This window comes from Drosophila subpulchrella, chromosome X (genome assembly GCF_014743375.2).
Source record: "Drosophila subpulchrella strain 33 F10 #4 breed RU33 chromosome X, RU_Dsub_v1.1 Primary Assembly, whole genome shotgun sequence".
Lineage (NCBI taxonomy): Eukaryota > Metazoa > Arthropoda > Insecta > Diptera > Drosophilidae > Drosophila > Drosophila subpulchrella.
Genome location: NC_050613.1, coordinates 25,669,337 through 25,692,770, shown reverse-complemented (window position 1 = coordinate 25,692,770; position 23,434 = coordinate 25,669,337). Strand labels below are relative to the sequence as shown.

Here is a 23,434-nt window from a genome sequence, read left to right as displayed (position 1 = left end):
AGCTAAACACATTTATTTATAGAGCCCAAATGTTTAATGACTTAAGTTGTGTAAACCTATACAAGGCAATGACTTGTTAAAGGCAATCTTAAGTCTTCTAAAGGGTATATCATAATCAAAATTATATAAGCTAAAAGTCAGCAAAATGCATAAATACAAAAACGTTACTTCTCTTGACTTGCAAAAATTAAGCGCGGCTTTTATTAAACTACAAGCCATGTGTTGTCATGCTAAATTTGTTAGGTCTTTTTTGAATTAAGATATTGAATTGTTTTATTGATTTAATATTTTAATATAGGCTTGTCACAACTTATAAGCCGAATAACTAATCGGAGGGCCATGTTTACTAGCCTTTTAAGAAATAGCTAAATTTCTCGTTTAAAAACAGCCAGGCTGTCAGCACTATAACTGGTAGATATCGATACAAACATAGTGTTGTGAAACGCTACCGGTAGCTTTACCACCGGCTACAAATGGTTTTTGGCTAACAAAATCACATAATTAAGGTTAATTATGTTTGCCAAAAATAAGCAGTTTTCTAGTTATCCGTTTTTAAGTTACTAAATTGCAAATACACGAGTGCTGACAGTTGTGGCGTTTTTCAACACTGCCAGCGAAACCAGAGTTGTCGAGTCGGGGGAATAACAACAAAATAATGAAAATATTTTGTTATGCAGTGAAATCAAGTATATAGATGTATTTTTAAATCCATTTGAATATATGTTTTATTGATGGCTTGCGAGTGAACAGCATTTTAGAGGCTGAAATAAGCGGATAAGGGGAAACTCGAGGCCTTCGGTGCGAGGGCCTGGCAACCCTAGACGTGGCACCACGTAGACATTTGACAGTGAAAGTCGTGCGTCGACTTCGTGAACGCTCGGCTTCTGTTTTCGCCGCTATTCCGCGCCGCTCGTCACTCTGTCATTTTCACTCGATCGCGAAGGTTGTGTGTGCGTGTGCGTTTTCCCCAGCCGATTTCCCAGCCGAATTTCCGTGTGTGTGCCGCGCATTCAAGTGCAGCCCAGCCCGAATAGCAAAAAAAAACAAGGCCAACAAGATGAGGCATCTGATGTTCCTAATGCTGATGGTCCTGCCCATCGTCATTTGCACCTTCTCCTCGCGTAAGTATCTTCCATTTCCGACTGCCCTCGCGATAAATAACAATCGGTGGGCGGGGGGCACTCTTCATACATACGTGGCACACTGCCGACCCATCTCCATTCGCTACGTGGATTATACTATATGGCCCCCCAATATCAACGTGAATCCTCTGCCCTTATCGTATTTCGCCGATTTTCATTCATCTTCAGTGGCCAAATTTTCATCACACAGTCAAAACTGTTGAGTTGGCATGGCCCCTATCGCCCTCTCGCTCTTACTCGTGAATATGGTCGGCTTCGATGGCAATTATTTCGGTTGTTTTTCAAGACCAAGGCTTCAAACTCGGCACAATAGTGTTTTTAAAGGTCCTCTACGGCATTGCCGAGTTTCACAATAATCGGTTGAGTTTATCCCATACTTGCCATATAAATCACGGCACTTGTTGGCAAATTGGATGCTCCATTCCAGGTCAAGTGTATATAAATCGAATAACTTTTCGACCTACATAAAATAGTAATAAAAAAAGCTTTAAAACTATATAAAACAATCCCATATTTATACTATTCACGAAGATAGTAGCCAATCAATTGTTATAAAAATACCATTCCCAAGGTTTGATATCCATATACTTTGTATATATTCTACCACTTGGATTCCAAAGATTATATGATAGCTATTTTATGAATTTACCTATAGTTGTGCCTTCATTTTGTTTCAATGTTCATATTCAAAAAAACTGTATTCCTCCTTTATACAGCCAACAAGTTCGGTGCCTATGCCGCCGAGCCGGTGGAGGACGACCTGGTGGACGTGGACGCCGAGGAGGGCGCGGTGACCGGCGAGGATGCGGAAGCGGACGAGGACAGCGACTCGGGCAGCAGTAGTTCGCCGAATGCGGACACCTATCTGCTCTTTACGAAACCCCTGTACACGCCTGGCCAGCAGCTGGATCTGCCCGGCGGCAAGCCCGTCGAGTTTCTGATCGGATTCACGAACAAGGGAGCCGAGGAGTTCGTCATCGAGACGGTGGAGGCCTCCTTCCGCTATCCCATGGACTTCAACTACTTCATCCAGAACTTCTCGGCGGTGGCCTACAACCGTGAGGTGAAGCCCGGCTTCGAGTCGACCGTGTCGTACACTTTCCTGCCCTCGGACCAGTTTGCCGGCCGTCCCTTTGGCCTGAACATTGCTCTGGCCTATCGCGATGCCAATGGCATTCAGTACAACGAGGCTGTCTTCAATGAGACCGTGCTGATTTCGGAGGTCGACGAGGGTCTGGACGGCGAGACCTTCTTCCTATACGTTCTGCTTGCGGGCATTGTTGTCCTGCTCCTGGTCATCGGACAGCAGTATCTGCTGGGCAGCTCCGGCAAGAGGAAGCGTGCCGCTGCCAAGAAGGTGATCGAAACCGGAACCGCCAACGACAGCACCATCGACTACGATTGGGTGCCACAGGAGACGCTGCGTGCGCTGCAGAAGTCGCCGCCCAAGACCAAGACGCCCAAGACCTCGCCCAAGCCCGGCAAGCAGGCCAGTCCCAAGGCGGTCAGCCAGCAGAGTCCCAAGCAGCGCAAGGTCAAGCGCTCCGCTGGCGATGATTAGGTTCAATCCGCTCAAGACTGCACATATCCCAACAACAACAACAACACCAAGAACGGCAGCAAGAACAACGACAGCCGAAGCAGCAACAGCAAACCCCATTTTTTCATACTGTAGGGAAGAAGAGCAGAAGAGCTTGCAGTTTCGTAATTAATTAGTTATGTATCATCATGTTCGAGATCATTTCTAGACATACTATCATAATTTTTTTTCGTGTATCGAGAGATTGTTAGTCCCTAAACGAATAACGAACCAACGTTTCCACAGATTTGTTTTAGAATTTTGAACTTTGAAATGCCAACTGCACATACTCCAAACACAACAAACAAACAAACAACAAAAAAAAAAAGAAAAGAAACAAAATTGTAACCTAAAGAAATTCCTTTGTGAAATTGTCTTCGTTTGTTGAAGACACATTATAGAAAGAGGAGAGCAGCTTAGAGAATGAGCCGTCGAACTAAAAAGGAATATCAAGCGAAAATGCAAGAAAGACCGATCGATTGATAGGTAAGACGAGAAAACCTTCCAATTGTACGATACATTTAAATTAGTCTTATGATTACAAATCGATTGATTGCCTTTTGTTTTTGTTTAATTTACGTTTGCCCCCACCCATCCAATTCCGATTTTGACTGTCATTCTTTTTCTGTTAGAAACGAAAGATGTTGAAGTGAGTTCTTTTTTAGGTAGAGAAGTCGCAGGAAGTCGACCGATGAATAAAGAGAAATTTTCTTACAACAAAAACAAAAAATAATAAAATTTGAAAAAAAATATCAGAGTTGTATTTATTTTAGATGTACTGAGATCATATATTTGGATCATATTCATCATATGTCTGTCATATCATATCATCATATTTTTGGATAACAAGGTTCTAAATGTTAAAAATCTTGTTAAATAATTCATCTCTGTACTAATGGCGGTAACATTTCTGGATTATTTTGGAGCCAAATATAGTTTTCATTCTAATGAAAAGTACCTAAAGTAGGTAATATTTTAAAAATTATTTAATATTATTTTCTTTCTTTCCAAGGCAGTCAAATTTCTTCTTGGAGTTCTAAATATTAGTAAAATATAAATATTGATTTAAATTTTTTGTTTTTCAACACTTGTAAGGATTTTTTGATAATCAAAGTCTCCATCTGTTGGTGGGAACCTTAAATTATCTTGGTTTTCTCGTTCTCAAAGATTTTTTTGGCAGCTCCCAAATAGTAATAGTAAAATATTATTAATATTTAAGAGTGCTAGGATTTGCAACTTTCTCTTTCTCAAATATTTTTTGGGAGCTCCAAAAAGTGTTAGTAAAATGTTATTCATTTTTAATTACATATTTTGTTTTCCAAATTTTTGATTTTTTTTATAGTGTCGCCATCTGTCGGTGGAAACCTTAAATTAGCTTGGTTTTGCATCGGCTAAACTTTCTCTTTGGCGGAGCTTTTGCCGCTGTTATCCTCTGCGAATTCAACAGGCCTGTAAGCAGCGCTGTTAAGGACATAACAACTTGTTGTCCTGCCGCTGTTAAGGATTCGAATCGCCCATTCAAACTCATTCGTCAACAGACTCTCGTGCGGTTCGGTTCTCAGCCTCTGAATTCAGCAGCCCAAATCACAGTCGCAAGTCACTGGTCACTGGTTTATGGTCACTGGTCGCAGTTTAAAATCGCACATTTACTGCTTCAGTATCCGGTTTTCGAAAATATTCGAAAGTGCTGAACACACTTTTTTTTTGGTTTTTGTGATAAGCTAAGAAATTGAGTATATACAGAGCTTTGGCGGGCGAGCCAAAAGCGTTTTGAATACCGTTTTTCAATTCAAGAAACGACCGAGCCGAAGTGAAAGTGTGTGTGGCAAAAATTTGAATCCCATTTGCGTTCCGAATCGGAGAAGGATTTAGCGGAGAAAGCTTAAGAGACAGAGAAAACACCGCAGTCAAAGGTGAGTGAAGTGCTTGACAAATGTAAATAAGGCGAGTTTCTTCGGGGAAAGGGAACATTTTCCTACCCTGAGACCCGGATTGCGGTTATGTTTGCCCGAAAAAATACTTTTTTCAACTTTTTAGAACGGTGGAATTTAAAAAATTCAATTCAAATACATACAAAAGCTATAAAAAACATTACCAAAGCTTAAGGGCCGTTTTCTCGACCGCATGTTAAATTTAAAGAAGGGTTAAAGCCTTGGAATCTTTTTGAATTTAGAGTTTTAAGTCTGAACTAGGTTTAACATGCGGTCGAGAAAAAGGCCCTGAATACTGAATACATAAGCTAGTTTTTGAAAAAGAACGACCTTATTAAAATCGGTCCTTGAGAAATTTTAGAAGTTTTGAATCGCAACGCTGTATTTTTATAATACCTTCGCATGCTAGTTGATTCTAAAACTATTTCAAAAAGAAACAAGTTAATAATTTAATTTTAAAATTATTTCAAGATCAAAAAGTGTTGTTATAATTTAAAAAAATATTTAAATATTTAAATAGTTACAGCCAAAATTATTAAAATTCGTTTATTAAGGCAAGACAACATCAAAATATATAAATTAAGAATTTTTCTATAAAATGTATTTATGGAAGGTTGCTCTTAAATGAACTTTTAGATCAGAGAAGTAATTGTGAAAGTGACGATTTACAAACTTTGATTTAAGTAATTAAGATTTTCAAAGAAATGTGGGGAGTCCTGCTCAATTTTTGAGCAATTAAAACTTGCTTGTGAGGAAATCTGCAAGGAGATGTTTGAAATATCCTTGGCGTAATATAAGCACTGAATTCATGAATGTCCCAGTAGGTGCGGGCACATGTTTGCTTATTTGGCCCAGCATTTGTTTGTCTGTCAACAAAATGGTTGACTTGAATCGAGTCTTCGGCCAACTTTGCAGGGTTGGAAAATGAAGTGAATTAATTACCTCTTCGGGCTTGAATTCGTAATTAATTCGCTCTTGTTCCTGCCCGTCGTGTGGCTCTTTCTAATTCGACTTATAAATCATGTTGGCTGAGCGGTGGAATTAGAAAACCGAGGAGAAAGGTGAGTTCCTTTCGCTGGGGATACCAATTTGAAATGCAAAGACATTTTAAAGTCGCCGGAAATCTGGGCACAACAAGATACAGATACAGATACAGATAATTCGGCTGGATAATAAAGTGCCACAAATTTCTCATCCCCAACTAAGTTGTGGCTCCAACTGATGGACATGGTTAAATAGTTACATATGTAAGCCATAAATTATATTCGATTTTTGTCTGGGGAATTATCGTAGTCAACCAAACTTTATGTGCCAAAGAGTTAACTTTTTAATGAATGTAAAATAGTTTTACCACAAGCAACTTTGCGCTTAATTGGAATTTAGTTTGCCATAATTGTGGAAATGCTTTTAAGTAGATGAGCTGTTTGCAGCAAACTGGAAAAATCTTTTTAAAACAACTAAAATAATAATCGTTTTAAAACAGTTAAAAATATAAGGTAGTCTGAATTTTTGAATTAAATTACAGAATGAGTTATTTTATTTGTAACCTCAGTATTTTTTTTTTTTTACATTAAGGTATATTTATTTTTATTTTATGTGTAAAGTGATTTATATATTTTTCTTTACCATTTTTTTGTGATTTTCAAATGTGTTTTAAGCCTTGAATGGTTTTTAAGAAAGTGAGCTGTATTCAGAAAAGTGGAAAATTTAAAACAATTGGTAAAAATTTAATAAAATAATATAGTTTGTTGAACATTTGAAAACATAAGATAGTCAGATTTTTGGGATTGAATTACTGAGTGAATTATTTTATTTATAACTTTAACACGTTTTATTTACATTATAAACTATATTTATTTTAATTTAATGGGTAAAATGATCTATCTATTTGAACACTTTTTTGATTTGATTTTAAGCTTTGAAAAACTGCTGAAACCATTAGAATTAATTAAAAGAGTTTGGCCAAAACGGTTTATTGAGTTGCCTCTTTTTTTGGGGGTTGGGCAAAAGTGTTGCTGTCATTTGGTTTATTTTGGTTTTGCTTCTGTTTTGCTTTTCTTTTTTGGGTATGGGGGGCAAATAATTGTCAAGCAATTTTACTTAATTGCCTTTTGCAGATAATAAATCATTTTCTTTGCAATTTGCGCCGACATCAAAAACCCGCACTTAAGTGGAGGTCTCCGCAGTATTCAGCCACCTTCCAATTTTGTTGGCCTTCAGTTCGACCACCCCTTTCATCCACTTTCACCCACTTTCACTTGCTGCTCAATCAGACCTTAAGATGGCCTTAGTTGGCTGCTCCTTTTTTGTGTGACGCTATCTGCTTTTTGCTAATTAACTTGGCTTGTTGCCTGTTGCCACAAATACAAATACGAATACAAAAACAGCCAACACACACACACACACACGCACTTAGGGATAGAAAGAAAGTGTGCCTCACACACACAGGGACAAAGTTGAAGTAGCTACGTTTTGAATTTCTTTGGAATTCGAAAATCTCATTAAAATGTTGGCCAAGTCTCGCGGAAATGGGAAAAATCGAGCGGGGAAAACCCTTTCGAAAGGTGTGTCCCGGGTCAAAAATGGATTTTAGTTGACATTTTATTGTTTTCTTGGCCTTATTTACTCGATACTCAGCAAAATGTGAACTAAAAAGGTTAAGCCAACCAGTATATATACATATATAAGGAATAAACATTTGTTTACGTTGCTTTGTCAAATATTTTCGGGTAATTTGCCTAACAATATTTTGGGGGAAAACCCCCAAAATGATATATAGAAAAGAAAATGGCCAAGAAAATAGAATGATTAGAAAATATAAAATATTGCAGGAAAATGTTGAAAAAGAAAGTACCAAAAAGTGATTGAAAATGGTCGATGAAGACAAGAAATGTATAAAGATAAATCGATTGAAGCGAAGAAAACTGAATGCCAAAAGAAATTCGAAAAGAATAGGAAATTGAAAAATGACAAGCATAAGGCAAGAAGAGAAGAAAAGAAGTGAAAATAAATTACGAGAAATAGGGGAAATTGGAAACACCGAAGAGGAAAATGGTTCAGAAATCGTTGGATAAAAAATGGTTCAGAGTCATAAATACTACAAAAATTGTTTGAGGACTTAATCAATATGAAAATGAAATATATTAGATCTAGTATAATAGATTTAATAAAGAGTTGCACCATTAAAACTTGGTAAAGGAAAAAGTATCCAGCTTAAAATAAATAAAAATCGTAAGTCAAATAAAATTAAGAAAATTGTAATATCCTCCTCCGAGTTTCCAAACTCTGGATTTTCCATTTTGTACCGCACTGTAGTCGAATTGAAATATGAAATTATAATTGCATTTGCATACTGGGCGAGCTAACACAAAAGATTTCCGAAAGTACTCCCAGACAAAAGTGCCCCAGATGGATCAAGGCCCCCTTAACCCCCCTACGCCCCATAACCCATCACCCATGACCCCCAAATCCCCAAAGCTCTCCAAACATGTGCGATGACAACATTTTCCACACCCGAAACAAGAATGAAAAATGATAATTAAATAACAACTAACCAACTAACAGGCTGGGCAAGGAAAAGCCAGGAAAAGCGAGGAAACTCTGCGAAAAGAAGGTGTGAGTTGAGGGTTAAGGGCTGAGCCTGTAATTCACTTGGTTGACCAACTAAAGTTTCTCCTGCCCGAAATTTCTTACCAGCACTTGTCAAGGATAGGAAACTATTTTCAAAAAAAGTTAAGTCACTTCTTAGTGAATAAAAAACAGCCTTGTTTTTATAAAAATAAAGTTCTTAAAACTTAAGCTAAAGAAGAATAGAATTGCCTTGATTTACAGAAGTATATTTTAGTTTTCTTGTTAAGGATATGAGGAAAATACAGTGGGAACTATTTTCAAAAATTTTAAAAGGCCATTTTTTTTATATGAAAATGTATTTTTAAAATAGGTTTAAGAAAAATGAAAATGCCTAGACTTGCAGATTTTTATTTTAGTATTTTATTCTAAGAACCAAGTAGCTTAAAAAAGTATCTCAAAAGGTGCAAAGGCTATATCATGGATACTATGAAACAACAAGAAAGGGGATTTGATTCCATTTTTAAATCTCAAAAGGAATATATTGTTGTTGATTAAGAATGGGATTTCATAAAAATGTCACAGGCAGTATTATTTTGTTTTTTTTTTTTTCACTTTCACTCTCCATTGTGGCGAGGCGGGTAGTGGAGAGTTGGGTGTTAAGGGGGCTTCGGAGGACCTACAAGTAAAGTGGAGTAAGGCAGCGTAAAGTTAAGCAGAGACGACAACTTTTTTTGTGCATGATAACGGCAACAACACAACACTAATGGCAATGTATGTGTATGTATGGCTCGACTCTAACACGTGTGCCTGTCGGTGTGGCTTTCTTTTCTTGTTTGTGTGTGTGCGTGAGTGTGGCTTTTCCCTTGCACATGTGTGTGTGACAGGCGGCTGTCATTTGTAATGCGCTACGCAACAAGAGAAAGAAAAGAAAGAGGGGGGGGGGGGGGGGGCGGTAAAGGAGTGGCAAGGAAAAACGAAGGGGAAACTATTTCCCCACATTCGGATTTCTCGTGAGCGGAAAACAGAAAAACCTCTAATGATACAACTACAGAAAATTGGAACACTTCAGAACAACAATTAGGTGTTGAGCAACCGAAAGGATAACCAAGCATTAAACAACTTTTGACATTTTAAACAAATTGGATTGGCTTATTCTCTATCTTAGGTATACATAGTTTTAACCAACATGGGTGTTCAAAATCCTTGGTAAGAATCCAAATTTAAAACATTAGTCTTTCCACTTTAACATCATATATCATATAGTTTTATAACTTATAATATTTATAAAATACATTTGAATTCTGCAAATTTTGAATGTATACAATGTTTTTGGTAGGTATTATATATATTTTTATATATGATATTATGATAAATGTTTATAAGGTTTTTTGTGGTTAATATATGTACAGAGTTTAGTTTTTATCTTAATGGGGCTTTGTTCAATGAAATGATAAACAAATAAAGTCCTAAAAATAATATGAATATTATATATTTTCAAAACTGGTTAAAAATTCTTTATTTAAGGGTTATACGATATATATACGATACGGTAAAGGGTTATCTTTCTTTATTTGGTTCAGTAAAATGACAAGCACATGAAGTCTTAATAATACTATGTAAGCTGTGTTAATTTCATTTAAATTCAAGAGATTTAAATATTTAAAAACCAGTGTCAAAGTCAGAAAAAATGTTCTATAAAGGTGTACTTAAAGAGCCTTTTAACTCTATATATAGTGTGTCCATGGCAGGTTGGGTCTGGCTATACCCTGTTGAATTCCATAACAAAACAGTAAAATATCATGTCTCGAAACAATAACTCACACACACACACCTACACAGAGAGAAAAGCGGGTAAACAATGCCATTGCCTGAACAATTTCAAAGCCGAATGAGGGGGGGGGGGGGGGGGGGGGTGGTATACGGAGGAGGGGGGAGGAATTGTTGTTTGTCACCGCTGCCTTTGCCGAGCGAGAGCAATATTCATAAATTTTTGAAATAAATGTTTACAGACACTTTGCACGATTTCGCATTTTTTCTTCACTTTTTTACCTGTTTTTCCCGCGCCCTTTGTTGTTGCGCAACGCACTTGATGCAGATGAGATATTTCCCTGAATGGCGGGAAAAATGGCAGTGTGTGTGTGTGTTTGTGTGTGTGTTAGTCTAGCTCATCTGCATAGGTGAGTGTGTGTGTGTGTTTGCCGGGCTGGCAGATAGTTTATTTACTTATTCATGCCCCTTCATTTGCATCGAAAGCAAACGCGAATGCGACTGCGACAACCCTTATTTGCCAGGGTTTCCACCTCCACACTTTTCCCACTTTTCACTGCTGTCACCTCGAATCGCAATCGGTTATCAAGCGGAACTTCCGCAAGTCGCCATCAAATTAAGTCGTCAAATTTCCTTGATTTGTGCTTGCGAATTTGACAGCGAGGTGGATTTATTATTATTGTTCTAACAATACATTTTACTAGTCAACAGTATTTTTAAAGTATATACTGCTTTGAAAAAATACTTTTTATGCTCTTTTAGGAAAACGACTTTAATGTTTCTATGCTTTTACATCCATAGAGAACTTTATTAATAAAAGATAATATATTATAATTGCGAAATTGACAGCGAGGTGGATTTATTAATATTGTTCTAACAATAAAGTTTACTAGTCAACAGTATTTTTAAAGTATATACTGCTATAAAAAATACTATGTGTGCTCTTTTAAGAAAATCACTTTAATGTTTCTATGCTTTTATTTCAATAGAGAACTTTCTTAATAAAAAATAATATATTATAATATATACCTAATATATATAACAATATAATTAAATATACTGACGAATAATAACTAGTATAAGTATACAACTTAAAATTAATATATTTTTTTTTAAATCTTTGACTTTAGTAACCAAAATCCGCTTAGTAGTAGTATTTTATATTTTTTTATATTCATTTCTTAATTTAAATAATTAAGATTTAATTTAAAATATAAATAATAGCTTTGAACTTGGCCAGTACTTTCTTAATTACAAAAAAATCAAGACTAAATTTAAAATATAAATAATTTCTTTAAACTTGGCCAGTAACTTCAGCGACCAAAAGCCAATGAAAGAAGTAAACAAAAATTTGCTTACCCCTCTGGTCTCACTTTATTATATCCCCCAGCATTCTGTAATAAAATTACAGATGTTTGTTTGCTACTTGGCCCCTTATCATTTCACTATGCTTAATCTGGGGTGCTCTTCAGTGGAATAGAGATATGGATAGTGAGTGGGGCTAAGCTCAAAGGGAATTTCTGGGCGAGTTCCGTGCATTTTTCATGAGGGCAGCTCACCGAGAGCAGCGCAGCATCAATTAAACACTTTTCTTCCATGGCTAAGATGGCCAACACAAAAATGAAAATACAAACGGGAAAAAAAGGAGGAAAAATAAAAATAGCTAGGGGAAAAGGCGGCGGCAGCAGTAGGACGGGTAATAAAATATTTACAAAAAATAAAAGTGCCGGACAGCAAAGTGAGCGCTCTCTAGTAAAACGAAAGACACCGAGGATGGATGGTTAGAAAGAGACGGCTGTCCTGCGCCAGCTGGGGTGCGAAAGAGAAGGGGCGAGCCGGGGGGAAAAGAGAGGGCGAGAGGGAATCAATGTTCAAGTGGACTGAGCTGCATAAGTGCATCCGTTGAGCACTGCTCCTTGAACATTTTTTAGCTGATTCGTTTATGCTATTAACCCGACTTCCACTGCCAAGTGCACAATTTTGTTCCACTTTGGAGATACCCTGTAATTGTGTCGCAGACAAGGAGTACACGGCCTTGCACTCAGAAGAAACGTTGAAAATATGACCATTTTGTACTCTATGAATATTTTTGTGGTTTTTTAAATTTTTTTAGGTTGATTAGGGCATTTTAAATATTGAATTCAACATGAAATTATTTTTTATTAAATTTAAGAGTGCCTAAAGTAATTCTTTCAAAAATAATTTATAATATTTGGTAGCTTGACTTAAAAACTTTCCAATTTCCAAATTTAAATATGTTTACCCAAATTTAAATATGTTTACCAGTTGTGACTAGCGCTGTAATTTATAAGTTTTCGAACTTGTAGCGTTAGGAAGCCCAAAACAATAAATAATAATAATAAAAACAAAAAAAAAAACATTAAATTTAATATGTTTTGTTGAATATATATAATGTTTTTCTATTAAAAAAATATTTTGAATTCAATAAGCATATATATATTTTAACTATTTAATTTGTATTATTGTTTTATATTTAATATATACGAGATAAGCTTAAGCGTATCATTGTTTTTTAATATTGGTATTTTGAATAGGTATAAAATAGTCTATATGCCTAAAATTTGCGGAGGCCTGTGCGCCCAAAAAGGGGGCGTGGCTAATTCGATTAGTTGAAGAAGACTGGGCGGCTGCAGGAAATGCAATCCATTTGTAGCCTACTTTTTCGGGCGCCCTCATTACAGTAACATTTCGATTGGGTTTTCGCTTTCTGCTCGATGGAAAACCGAAAACTTGATTTGTTGCCTTCATTTTTTGGGGGCCACACACACTTGATTTGTGGCCTGCGATTTTTGGCTGGTCTGCTTAAACCCAGCCGAGTATTCCCGTTTACCCCAATTCGTTTGTGGCCAGATTCTTTTATGGGCTTTAAGTGGCCATTAGTTTTCATTTACAAATGTTTTTTCGCCCCCCGTGTGTGTGTGTACATGTGTATAGTATAGATATATGTATGGTCAGCCCGCAGTTATTTGCTTAACTTCAAACAAAAGTCTGTCTACAAGGACACCAATTAGCCGTCGAGAAGGTTGGGGGAAAAAACCGGGGAGTTCGGTCTTAATTTGACGCACTGAATTTTCCTTTTTTCGTTTTTTTTGGGTTCGCCTGGCCCTTTTTTAATTACACGTTGTATGTGGCAGAAGGTCCTTGTGTGGCTGGCCAAATATTTTACGCTTGATGTGGCAGCAACAAAGGCAATAACTAGGCCCGCATTCTGTTCTGGCCAAAAATCGGAAACAAAACTGTGAGGAAAATGAAGAAAATTGGTTAGGGAAATGATTGGAGATTGGGCACAGTAGTGTGTAAAATTTAATACATTTTCTGGCTATTTGATTTGTTTATTTGTTATGAGATTTCCCTTATAAAACTATAATCACTTGCAGTTTTTATTATTTAATAATTTTAATTTTAGTTTTATTGCAATTATCTTTGAAACATTTTTTTCATTTATTTATTTGTTATGAGTTTGCCCCTCTATAAACTAAAATCGATTGCAGCTTTAATTAATTAATAATTAAAATTTCAGTTTTTAGTAATTATTTTTGCAACATTTTTCATCATTTCTTCCCCTCTTTTGTGCCCAAAAGAGTGTAAGCAAGTACTGTTCTACTTTTTCATCTTCTCCAGTTGAAGGGTTCTTAAGTTCAAAAGTTGCTCAGCTTGAACTTTAAGATTTTTATTTAATTAGGATAATATGCTTGAAGTTTGGGTGCTCATATATGCATATATTTAAATATATAATTAAGTGATTAGTATTTTATTAAATTAAAAAGCTTAAAAACACTTTTTTTTCTTTAAATTTTTTAAAAGATAAAGCTTAAAAATCATTTTGTTACATATTTTATATAACGTAAAATGGGCTTTTTTCAAGTGTGCTATATGAAAGGAATTTCCATTACTCTCGAAGCTGGGGCCTTGATAATTTGCGTCCTCGAAACCAGTTTTTCCTCCTTTTTTCAACTCGTTGACACATCCCTCAATGGGATCAACTTTTATGTGATTGTGATTTTTTAATTGCTTTGCTTGGCCCCCAAAAAAACAAAAGGGGTTAAGGCGCTAGAAGTGGACGAATGGGATTAAATTGTTGGGCAGACAGGGTTCAAATTGGTTTTTTTGCACCCATTGTCATGCGCTCGGTAGATAATCAGCTTATTACATTTCATTTTCACACTGCTTGTTTGTTTTTTTTGTAATTTTTTCCTTATTTTTTTTTGCATCTACAAACAATGGTCTAAATTGATTTTAACCCCCTGCAGCCCAAGGGGGCTGGTTGGTTTTCGTTGTGCCCACAATCAAGGCTGTGCAAATATCAACTTGCAACTTGTTTGTTCGAAACTTTCATTGAACATTGCATACTTATGGCAGTCGCTTTGATTGGCTCTACCACCCTTTTGCCCCCCCCCCCCCCCCCCCCCCCCCCCCCCCCCCCCTCTTCTGCTGGTGGGAAAAGCAATTTCCATGGGGGGAAATTGCACAATGCTTAACTCTCGGCGGGCCTATGCGGCGTATGCTTGATACTTACAACTTGTACAAGCTACTTATCAAGCATACGCCGCATGGGCATTAAGTTAAGTGCTGGGCGTAAAATACAATGTCAAGACTTTCTAGCTTTCTCTTTTTGAGCCCTGAAACTGTAGTTAACTTTTCAGCAAATAAGAAATATTCTAGAATATTTTAAAATATATCATTCTCTTTTATAAATACCATTAGTTTTATAACTGTAGTTAACTTTTCAGCAAAAGAGAAATATTTTTTAAGTCTTTATAAATAAGCTCTGCCATTTTTAGTTAAAGTCTGGTAAAAAGTCGAAAATGTCCTGGTCAAAATGTTGCAGTTTTTCTATTGTCCCACCAACTGCGTAGAAAATCTCTCGGGTTGCTTTTCCCCATTTTCCTCTTTTACTTTTCCCCCTTTAAATTCCCTTTCCTCCCTCAACCTCCGCTGCATCCCATTGTCCACTTTCTCCTTTCTTTCTGGTTGCCTGCTAAACGAATTTTATGACTAGGCTTCCGGTTTCTGCCAGTTTTTGTTAAAAAACTTTCGAGGGGGTGGCAATAAAAAAAAAGATAAAAAGAATTGCAAGAAACTGGAATTAAAAAGAATTATGCACAGCTTAGCGCTACTTAGTAAACTGTGAAAATTATATAATAGGATAATAAACTTTTTGCAGAAGTGGAATTTGCAATTGCCTTAGTCTGCTAACACTATTAAAGGGCCCAATAGTTTTTGATTTTCAGACCATCAATTTATATAATTTAATATACTAATTTGCGTACCCTAGTTTACTCATAATTTTATTATTTTTTATAACTTTCTAGTCAAAAAGCCAAATAAAAGTCTTGCAATTGATAGTCTCCATAAATAATAAATGTTAATAATAATAATAAAATAATAATGTTAATATTTATAAATAAATAAAAATGTTAATAATAAATGTTAATAATTATCCTTCTATTATTTTTTAAATGGTAAATTAATTATCAGTAAATAAAATATTAATTTTATTATTTTATTATTAATATTTTATTTACTGATATTTAATTTAAATAATAGTAAGATAATTATTAACATTTTATTTATGGAGACTATCATTTGCAAGAATTTTTATTTGGCTTATTGACTAGAAAGTTCAATTAATGTATCTTCTTTGGGGCTATATATCCCTTAAAAACCCTCTTAAATTTAAAATTTCTTTACTTGGCAAGAAGCTAGCATCTTTGTTTTATTGGACTAATGGCTCCAAAGTTGAAACAATAAGTCCTCCTTTGTGGCTATGGAATTCCGAACTATTTCACTTTAGTTTTTCCACAAGGTTTTCCCCCAGGTGAACCGTGGCTCCTCTTTTATTGCCCCCGGGATCATTACACCAGAGGGCTAGCTAAAAATTGGCAAAATATATTGAGTGCCTTGTGGAAGCATCTGCGGTCTGGTCGGATGATTTATAGACTGTAACCATGCATGGCTCTCTCTTTCGGGTCAAGAGTGGGGGGGTCATGGTGCACCGAAGGACCAAAAACAAAAAAAACGGAAGGGAAATTCAGGAAAACAGGATGGAAAAGCGAAAGGAAGCGGCCGACAGGCAGCCGGGAAAAGGCAAACAAAAAATTGCAGTGGGGCAACAATATTTTCACTGCATCCCCAATGCAGGCAAAACAATCAATGCCCTGCTAGTGTGTGTGTGTGTGTTGGCCAACTTGGGTGTGGCCGGAAAACTAAGGCTTTAAAAGTTGCCCACCCCCAGCAACCCTAAACTCCGGAAAATGCGAAAAACGAGATTTAAGAGTGGGGACAAGTGGGTCTATCGCCTTTTGTGGAACTTCAATTAACGAAGGCCCAAAAAGGGATCCTGTGAAAATACACAGGTTGTGCAGAGAGCTTAAAAAAGTTAAATATTCAGGAAATAGTATATTTTGATAATATTAATTATATTATATAGTTTTACATATTTAATAGTTCTTAGCCTTGTCATTTACTTTACTAAATGTTACTATTCTTAAATGTTATATTTGGCTTTCAAAATATAAACACAAATAGTTATAAAAATAAATATTATTATTCATTGCAAATATAATAAACATAAAATAAATTATATTTGTATTTATGTGTGTAAATACATTAACATTCCAAATGCGAGAATTATTATTAATTAATAATTCATTAAATAATTCTTGGCCATTTCATTGCTTCTGCCAGCGGAACAAATATTAAAATAAAATTCTTTGTTATGCCCATTGCTCTTTAATAATTTTATTGAATATAGCTATATAAATATTGGATGATATTCATGATGTTAATTAAATGTGGTATTTATTTGTGTTTATTTAACATTCCAAATGCCAGTATATTACAATATAAACATTAAAATATTATTAAAAAATCTCTCATTAAATAATTCTTGGCCATTTCATTGCTTCTGCCAGCAGAACAAATATTAAAATAAAATTCTTTGTTATGCCCATTGCTCTTTAATAATTATATTGAATATTGCTATATAAATATTGGATGATATTCATTGTAAATATAAAAACATGATGCTAATTAAATGTGGTATTTATTTGTGTTTATTTAACATTCCAAATGCCAGTATATTACAATATAAACATTAAAATATTATTAAAAAATCTCTCATTAAATAATTCTTGGCCATTTCATGGCGCCTGCCAGCAGAACAAATATTAAAATAAAATTCTTTGTTATGCCCATTGCTCTTTAATAATTATATTGAATATTGCTTTATAAATATTGGATGATATTCATTGTAAATATAAAAACATGATGCTAATTAAATGTGGTATTTATTTGTGTTTATATAACATTACAATTGTATTATACTCGCAGTACAATATAAATATTTAAATATTATTAATAAATCTCCCATTTAATAATTCTTAGCCATTTCATTGCTTTTGTCAGCGAAGTAAATATTAATTAAATCTTAGTTATTCACATCTCCACTTTCCCTCATATTATGATTAATCTATGGCCCCAATAATGCTATACAAACATTGGATGTAATTTATTGGAAATACAACACATGATATGAATTAAATTTGTATTTTTTTGTGTACATTACACACCCATTTCTCAGCTGTCTGGGAATTTCGTTGCAATTTTCAGGCGATTGTATATAATTCAGATGTGCGCGAACACACACACACACACACTTGTGATGGCCGCGGTGCGGTCCTGTTTCCGTTTCCGTTTCCTGTCCGCTGGCGTTGCCATTATGATTTCTATTATTCGCAAACTCGGCACAAAAATTGCGCTGAAACTGGAGTGAAATAAAGATTCAGCTTAGGAGGAATGATGATGATGATGATTATGATGACGGTGGATGATGACGACGGCACATCACGTTGGGGACCCGCACATCTGGAGTATTTATGGGCGTGGTGTGTATGCGAGGCCATAAAGCGCACATGGCCCCCAAGGAGTAAGTGGTCAGCTCGGAAACTCGGGACCTGGAACCGGGGAGCCTCGAAACTTCGGAGTCTCAGATACTTGGAACCTCGAAAAGTAACGAAGGCGAGGAGTCTGACAGGTGACGAGAGAGCTGAAGGACATGTGGGCCATGAATGGCCAGTGGGTGGCCCTGCCCTTCTAGCCTTAACCCATGACGCCCAGCAGCCACTTCAGTTATCCAGCGATTCGCACAGGGAGCCCGCTCCGATGCCTGTCAATTAATGACCCATTTGGCCAGCCAAGGGTTAAGGCCTGCCCTGGTGGTTGGCTGTTTCTATTTAAGGAATTGCTTCTGCTATTTTTTCCATCCGTTCAACATGCACACACATAAATAAAATAATGGGTTAGGGGTCCACAAATTGGTATACACAGCATTTGAGCATCGAGAAAATATAATTTGTGTTTAATATGAAATGAAATATGAAAGCCCTTTTTTTTTGCTGCTTCGATTATTAAGACACTTTCATAGTATTTGCTCATTTAAAAAGCATTTTAATCTTTAAAGGGCTAGTATGATATTTATTAATTGCAATTTTTGCGGTTTTTTAATCGTAACTTGGTCAAAATGGGGCGCACAGCTGAAAGACTAACTGTTTTGGACAGCTAACAACCTAGGCTTCCGATCTCTATTACATTCCGGGAAATTTATTTTTTGACGAAATTTCACATTTTTCTATTTTTGCGAAAATCGGTCAAAAATTTAATTTTCCGGGTTTGAATGCCAATCGATTGGAAATTTAATTACGAGCTCAACGAGGTATGACATTCCCGATTCCGACGTTATTTCGCAAAATTATTGCCAAAATACCTTGGATTTTTGGTTCGGAAAATGGTATTTTGATTTCAGACAAAAATACCATTATATTTTTGCGGTTTTTCAGTCGTAACTTGGTCAAAACGAGGCGCACAGCTGAAATACCGACTGTTTTGAGCAGCTAACAACCTAGGCTTTCGATCCTCATCACATTCCGGGAAATTTATTTTTTGACTAAATTTCACATTTTTGATAAGGTAACATTGTCTATTTTTGCGAAAATCGGTCAAAAATTAAATTTTCCGGGTTTGAATGCCAATCGATTGGGAATTTAATTATGAGCTCAACGAGGTATGACATTCCATATTCCGGCCTTTTTTCGCAAAATGACTGCCAAAAAACCTAGATTGTTGGGGTCGAAAATAGGTAGAAGGATTTCAGACGAAAATACCACTATTTTTTTTGCTGTTTTTCAGTGCTAATTTGGTCAAAACGAGGCGCATAGCTGAAAGATTAACTGTTTTGAGCAGCTAACAACCTAGGCTACTGATCCCTATAATTTTTCGAGAAATTAATTTTTTGACCAATTTTTGCGTTTTTCGTATCTATTCTATTTTTGCGAAAATCGGTCAAAAATAAAAGTTTCCTGGTATGAATGCTAATCGATTGGGAATTTGATTACGAGCTCAACGAGGTATGGCATTCCATATTCCGGCCTTTTTTCGCAAAATGATTGCCAAAATACCAAAACCCAGTAGGTATTCAAGAATGATAATATCAAAAGGCGAATATTTTCGGTTCGCAATAAAAAGAGCGAAAAGTACTGGGCATCTGATGGTTGGTATTGAGCTACATTTTCCCCCCAGAATACACTGTGCCCTCTGACCTGCCTATCTGCACTCTTGGGTCGTGTGCCACAAGTGTCGAAAAGTGTGCGCACTCCAAGTTTTTTCAGGGGGTCCTCGTCCTTTGTCCTCCCCATGTTATATCTCTTACCCGTGGCCAGGACACTTGTCGGCACTTCGTTGCCAGTTGTCCGCCTCCTTAAGACGACTCTTGGGCGAAAAGTGACGAGGAGAGCGGGGAAGAAGTTTGGATACCCCTTATATAAGAAATATTTATGTTTTAAAGGGTTCTTGGACGTGTTTTAGGATACACTGACCCTTCGAACTCTTATTTAAATTAAGAATAATTTAATATATATTTCTAGTAAATGAGCAAGACTTGTTTAGTTATCTACAAGTATTTTAGAAAAAATATACCAGTACTCCATGTATAAAGTTTTAAGTGTTACCAATTCAACTTAAAAACGTGCTGTTTTTATGCTAAAAATGGTATTTATTATTCAGCAACAGCTTAAGGATTTATGATGTTGATGATTTTTTACTTTAACATCTTTTGGGATACAATTTTCCTAGATCGCTTTGTTTTAGTCAAGTGAAGAAATATTAAAAGAATAAAAAAAAAATAATTAATTACTATTTACTTTTAATATTTAATGAAAATACTTCATCACGTGTTTGTAGCACTTCCAAATAAACACTTTCTTTTTGATATGCGAAAGCAAAAGTGTTTTGCAAATGCTGGCATTTTATTATGTTTAAATCACCCTCAAAGGCCAAAAGTTAAATGTGTACACAATGTGCATGGTAAAATAGAAGAAAATGGTATTTATTATCCAAACAACAGTTGGATTTTCCTTGCTTTTGTGGCTTCTTTGATTTAAGCCGAAAATTCAGCAGCAAAGAAACCACCGAAATTGAGCAACTGCAATTTAGTCTGCCTTTCTCCAATTAGAAGAATCTCAAGGCAAAATTCTCAGGGAATTTCTGTGTGTTAGCCAGAGGCGGCCCCCCCTTCTCCAACCCAACCTACGCCCCTGTTTGCCTTTCCTTTCAACTCCTCGCTCTCTAATTGAATATGCATATTTAGCTGTCAGTCATTTTGATTGCGTAACAAACCGAAATGAAATGAAACATGAGGCCCCAAAGAGGCACACAGTCTACCCAAAAACCCCATCCACCCTATGGATGGTGACCTTCAACCCCCTTCTGCCAAATAACCCAAAATAACCTCAGTCTAAACGCTTTGCATTTGAGTATCTTGACGACAAATCATTGTCATCATCTTCAGTCGAATTTCAATATATTGGAGATGCGTTTATCTAAAGCCACAAGTGTACTGAGAAAAAACAAAGTGAGCTTTAGAGAGAATCTAAAATTTAAGGCTTAAATGTAACAATAGATTATAAGACAATATTTATACATATTTAAATTGATCGTTTTGATTGATTTCTTAATTTGGCGGAAGAATCTACTTTCCCGCTCTGTATATTTATTTAATCACAAGTGCACTGAAAGTTAGTGAAAGTCAGTAATTAAAAGAAAGTAAAATTCGAATCCTAAATGTAAATATAACATCAAGTTAAAAGATTTTTAAAGAATTACATTGTTACTGATTGGTTGCCTAGTTTAGTGGAAATATAAAACTCAATAAGAAGAATTGTTATACAATTTGATGTGTTGTCCAAATGGCATGGAAATCCATTTTCCCGCCCTGTACAATTGTTATAAAATGTTCAATAACACTCACTTGGCATATATGCCAATTAAAATGGATAATTGAGCATTTCTGCAGCCTACATTTCGAAGCACTAGACAATTGACAGTTGATAATGCATTTTAATTGCCGAAATATGAATGGATTTGCTGTGAGAATGGATGGTTATGTAATCGCAACTCCATTTAATCATCGATACTTCAATTTTCAGACAAAAGGGGGCCGACAACTAAGGACATCTAATTATGAAAGCCCATCAGAATGGAAAACTAATTGAGGTATTAGCAGTTAATTAAATGGAATGGATAAAGAGCTTGTTAATTGTGTAGTTTACGTAATTAGGGAATTTGCAGAACGTTATTTAATATCTTCAACGTTTTAGATAGCTTATGAATTTGTAATAATATTTTGAAGGGGTTTATATTTTGGTTTTTCGCTTAAATTTAATTCAAAAAGGTTTTGCACAAACTAATAAAATTAAAAGTAAAAGTAAAATTCGGTCTAAACAAATTTGTAATATCCTTTAAATCAAACCAATAATTAAATTGTTAATATTACAAAGGCTGTATTGTAAGTTAGTACATGGAAACTAAAACTGAAATATTAGTAAAATTCCTAGAAAATAATTGAATACAAATGTATTCCCAGAAAATAGTAACCAGCTTATATTTATTATTCTCAAATCGACTCGCAGTAGTTTGCATTTATTCACTTATCAACTTTATCTGTTCATTTCATAGCAATTTTCATTTCAATTGAAATGGGAATCCCCTCGCCTAAGCTCGCTTTGAGTTTTGTTTCCATTTTGGATGGTTGGTTAGTTGGTTGCTGTTTGCTGTAATTATAATTGCCAATTTGCAAATTCAATTGACCGTAATTATGCTGGCTACCACCGAAAAATCGCCATGAATAATGCAATGAAAATTGAATTTCGCATTCATTCAATTAGAGTGCGAATGCGAATGCGAATGCGAATGCAAAGGACAATCGAAATCCCCCTTCCAGGATAATCCTGCAAACCGAAGGAGGCCATGGCGATTGCCAATAAAATTCTAATTTCATGCAATTAATTTAAAAACACGCTGGCAACAAACAAGAGAGCTCTGGCAATCTTACTACTTTATTGCCACTTGAGTGTTGAAAGTGGAACCCACTTTTACTTTTCCTAACTGTGGAGTGGAAAAAGGGGGTGAAAAGCGTTCAATTTGCAAAGATCTCCTCCATCCAGCTGGCATTCCTACTGCCCCAAACGCCCCAATGGGAATGTAACTCTTCGAGTAATCAACTTAAAAGATATATCCCCGAACGAGCCTGGGGAATCCGATTATTGTGGCATACGAGGCGGGATTTTTGCCTGAAATTTGTTGGCTTTGTTTTTGCCTCCGGCTATCTGACGGATTGCATTGCCAGTTATTAGGAATTGATTAAGGTGATTGGATTGCAGGATGTGTTTGAGTTGGGAAGGTGATTCAATTTCATTCTACGGCTTGCCAAAAAAAAACTCTACTTGTTTGATTGCCAAATTGTACTTTCAGGAAGTGCATTGTACTACTGCATAACTTTAATGGAATACAAACTTGCGGTGGAATGCTGTTATGAAATTTTCAAACTCAAAAGAAATTTTATAAATTAATTTTTAATAAATAACACATTCCTAATGTTTTACCTATTAACCAAATTATTATAATAATGGTTAAGCCTAAAAACAGTAGTGAATTTAGTAGGTTCTTTAACCATAAACCATTTTTATATATCACAATTATATTACCCATTTAAATATACATTGTATTAATTGTATATTCTATTTAAAGGCTTTTCAATAAGTAAATTTATAATTTTTAAATTAAATAATTTTTATTGAGTAACTCATTTATACTGTTTTACCTATAAACCAAATTAATATTATGATGGTTAAGCCTAAAAACAGTAGTGAATTTACTAGCTTTTTTATCCATAAACCATTTTTATATATCTCAAAATATCCCATTCAAATATACATTTTATCAATTGAATAATATATTTAAAGGCTTATTAATAACTAAAAGCAAAAATTAAATTCAATAAGTAATTAAATATATTTGAGTGGTTTTACTTTAAGGACAGGAATATTTGAACAGCCAAGAAGTGGTCGGCTTGAATATCTTTGGCCCAGAAC

The 23,434-nt window shown here is 35.4% G+C and overlaps 2 protein-coding genes across 2 annotated transcripts in view; both read left to right on the top strand.

Annotated features, from left to right (window-relative positions):
* Nucleotides 1–897: 897 nt before the first annotated feature.
* Nucleotides 898–3,117, top strand: LOC119557452 (translocon-associated protein subunit alpha). The gene is made up of 2 exons (XM_037870217.1): nucleotides 898–1,121; nucleotides 1,859–3,117. Exons 1-2 carry the CDS (start codon nucleotides 1,058–1,060, stop codon nucleotides 2,701–2,703), a joined length of 909 nt encoding a protein of 302 aa, XP_037726145.1. The 5' UTR covers nucleotides 898–1,057; the 3' UTR covers nucleotides 2,704–3,117.
* Nucleotides 3,118–4,233: 1,116 nt separating this feature from the next.
* Nucleotides 4,234–23,434, top strand: part of LOC119557487 — a 56,649-nt gene continuing 37,448 nt past the window's right edge. Inside the window, exon 1 of the mRNA XM_037870258.1 lies at nucleotides 4,234–4,634. The gene's annotated coding sequence lies outside the window, so the exon portion shown is untranslated. The remainder of the gene's footprint in view (nucleotides 4,635–23,434) is intronic.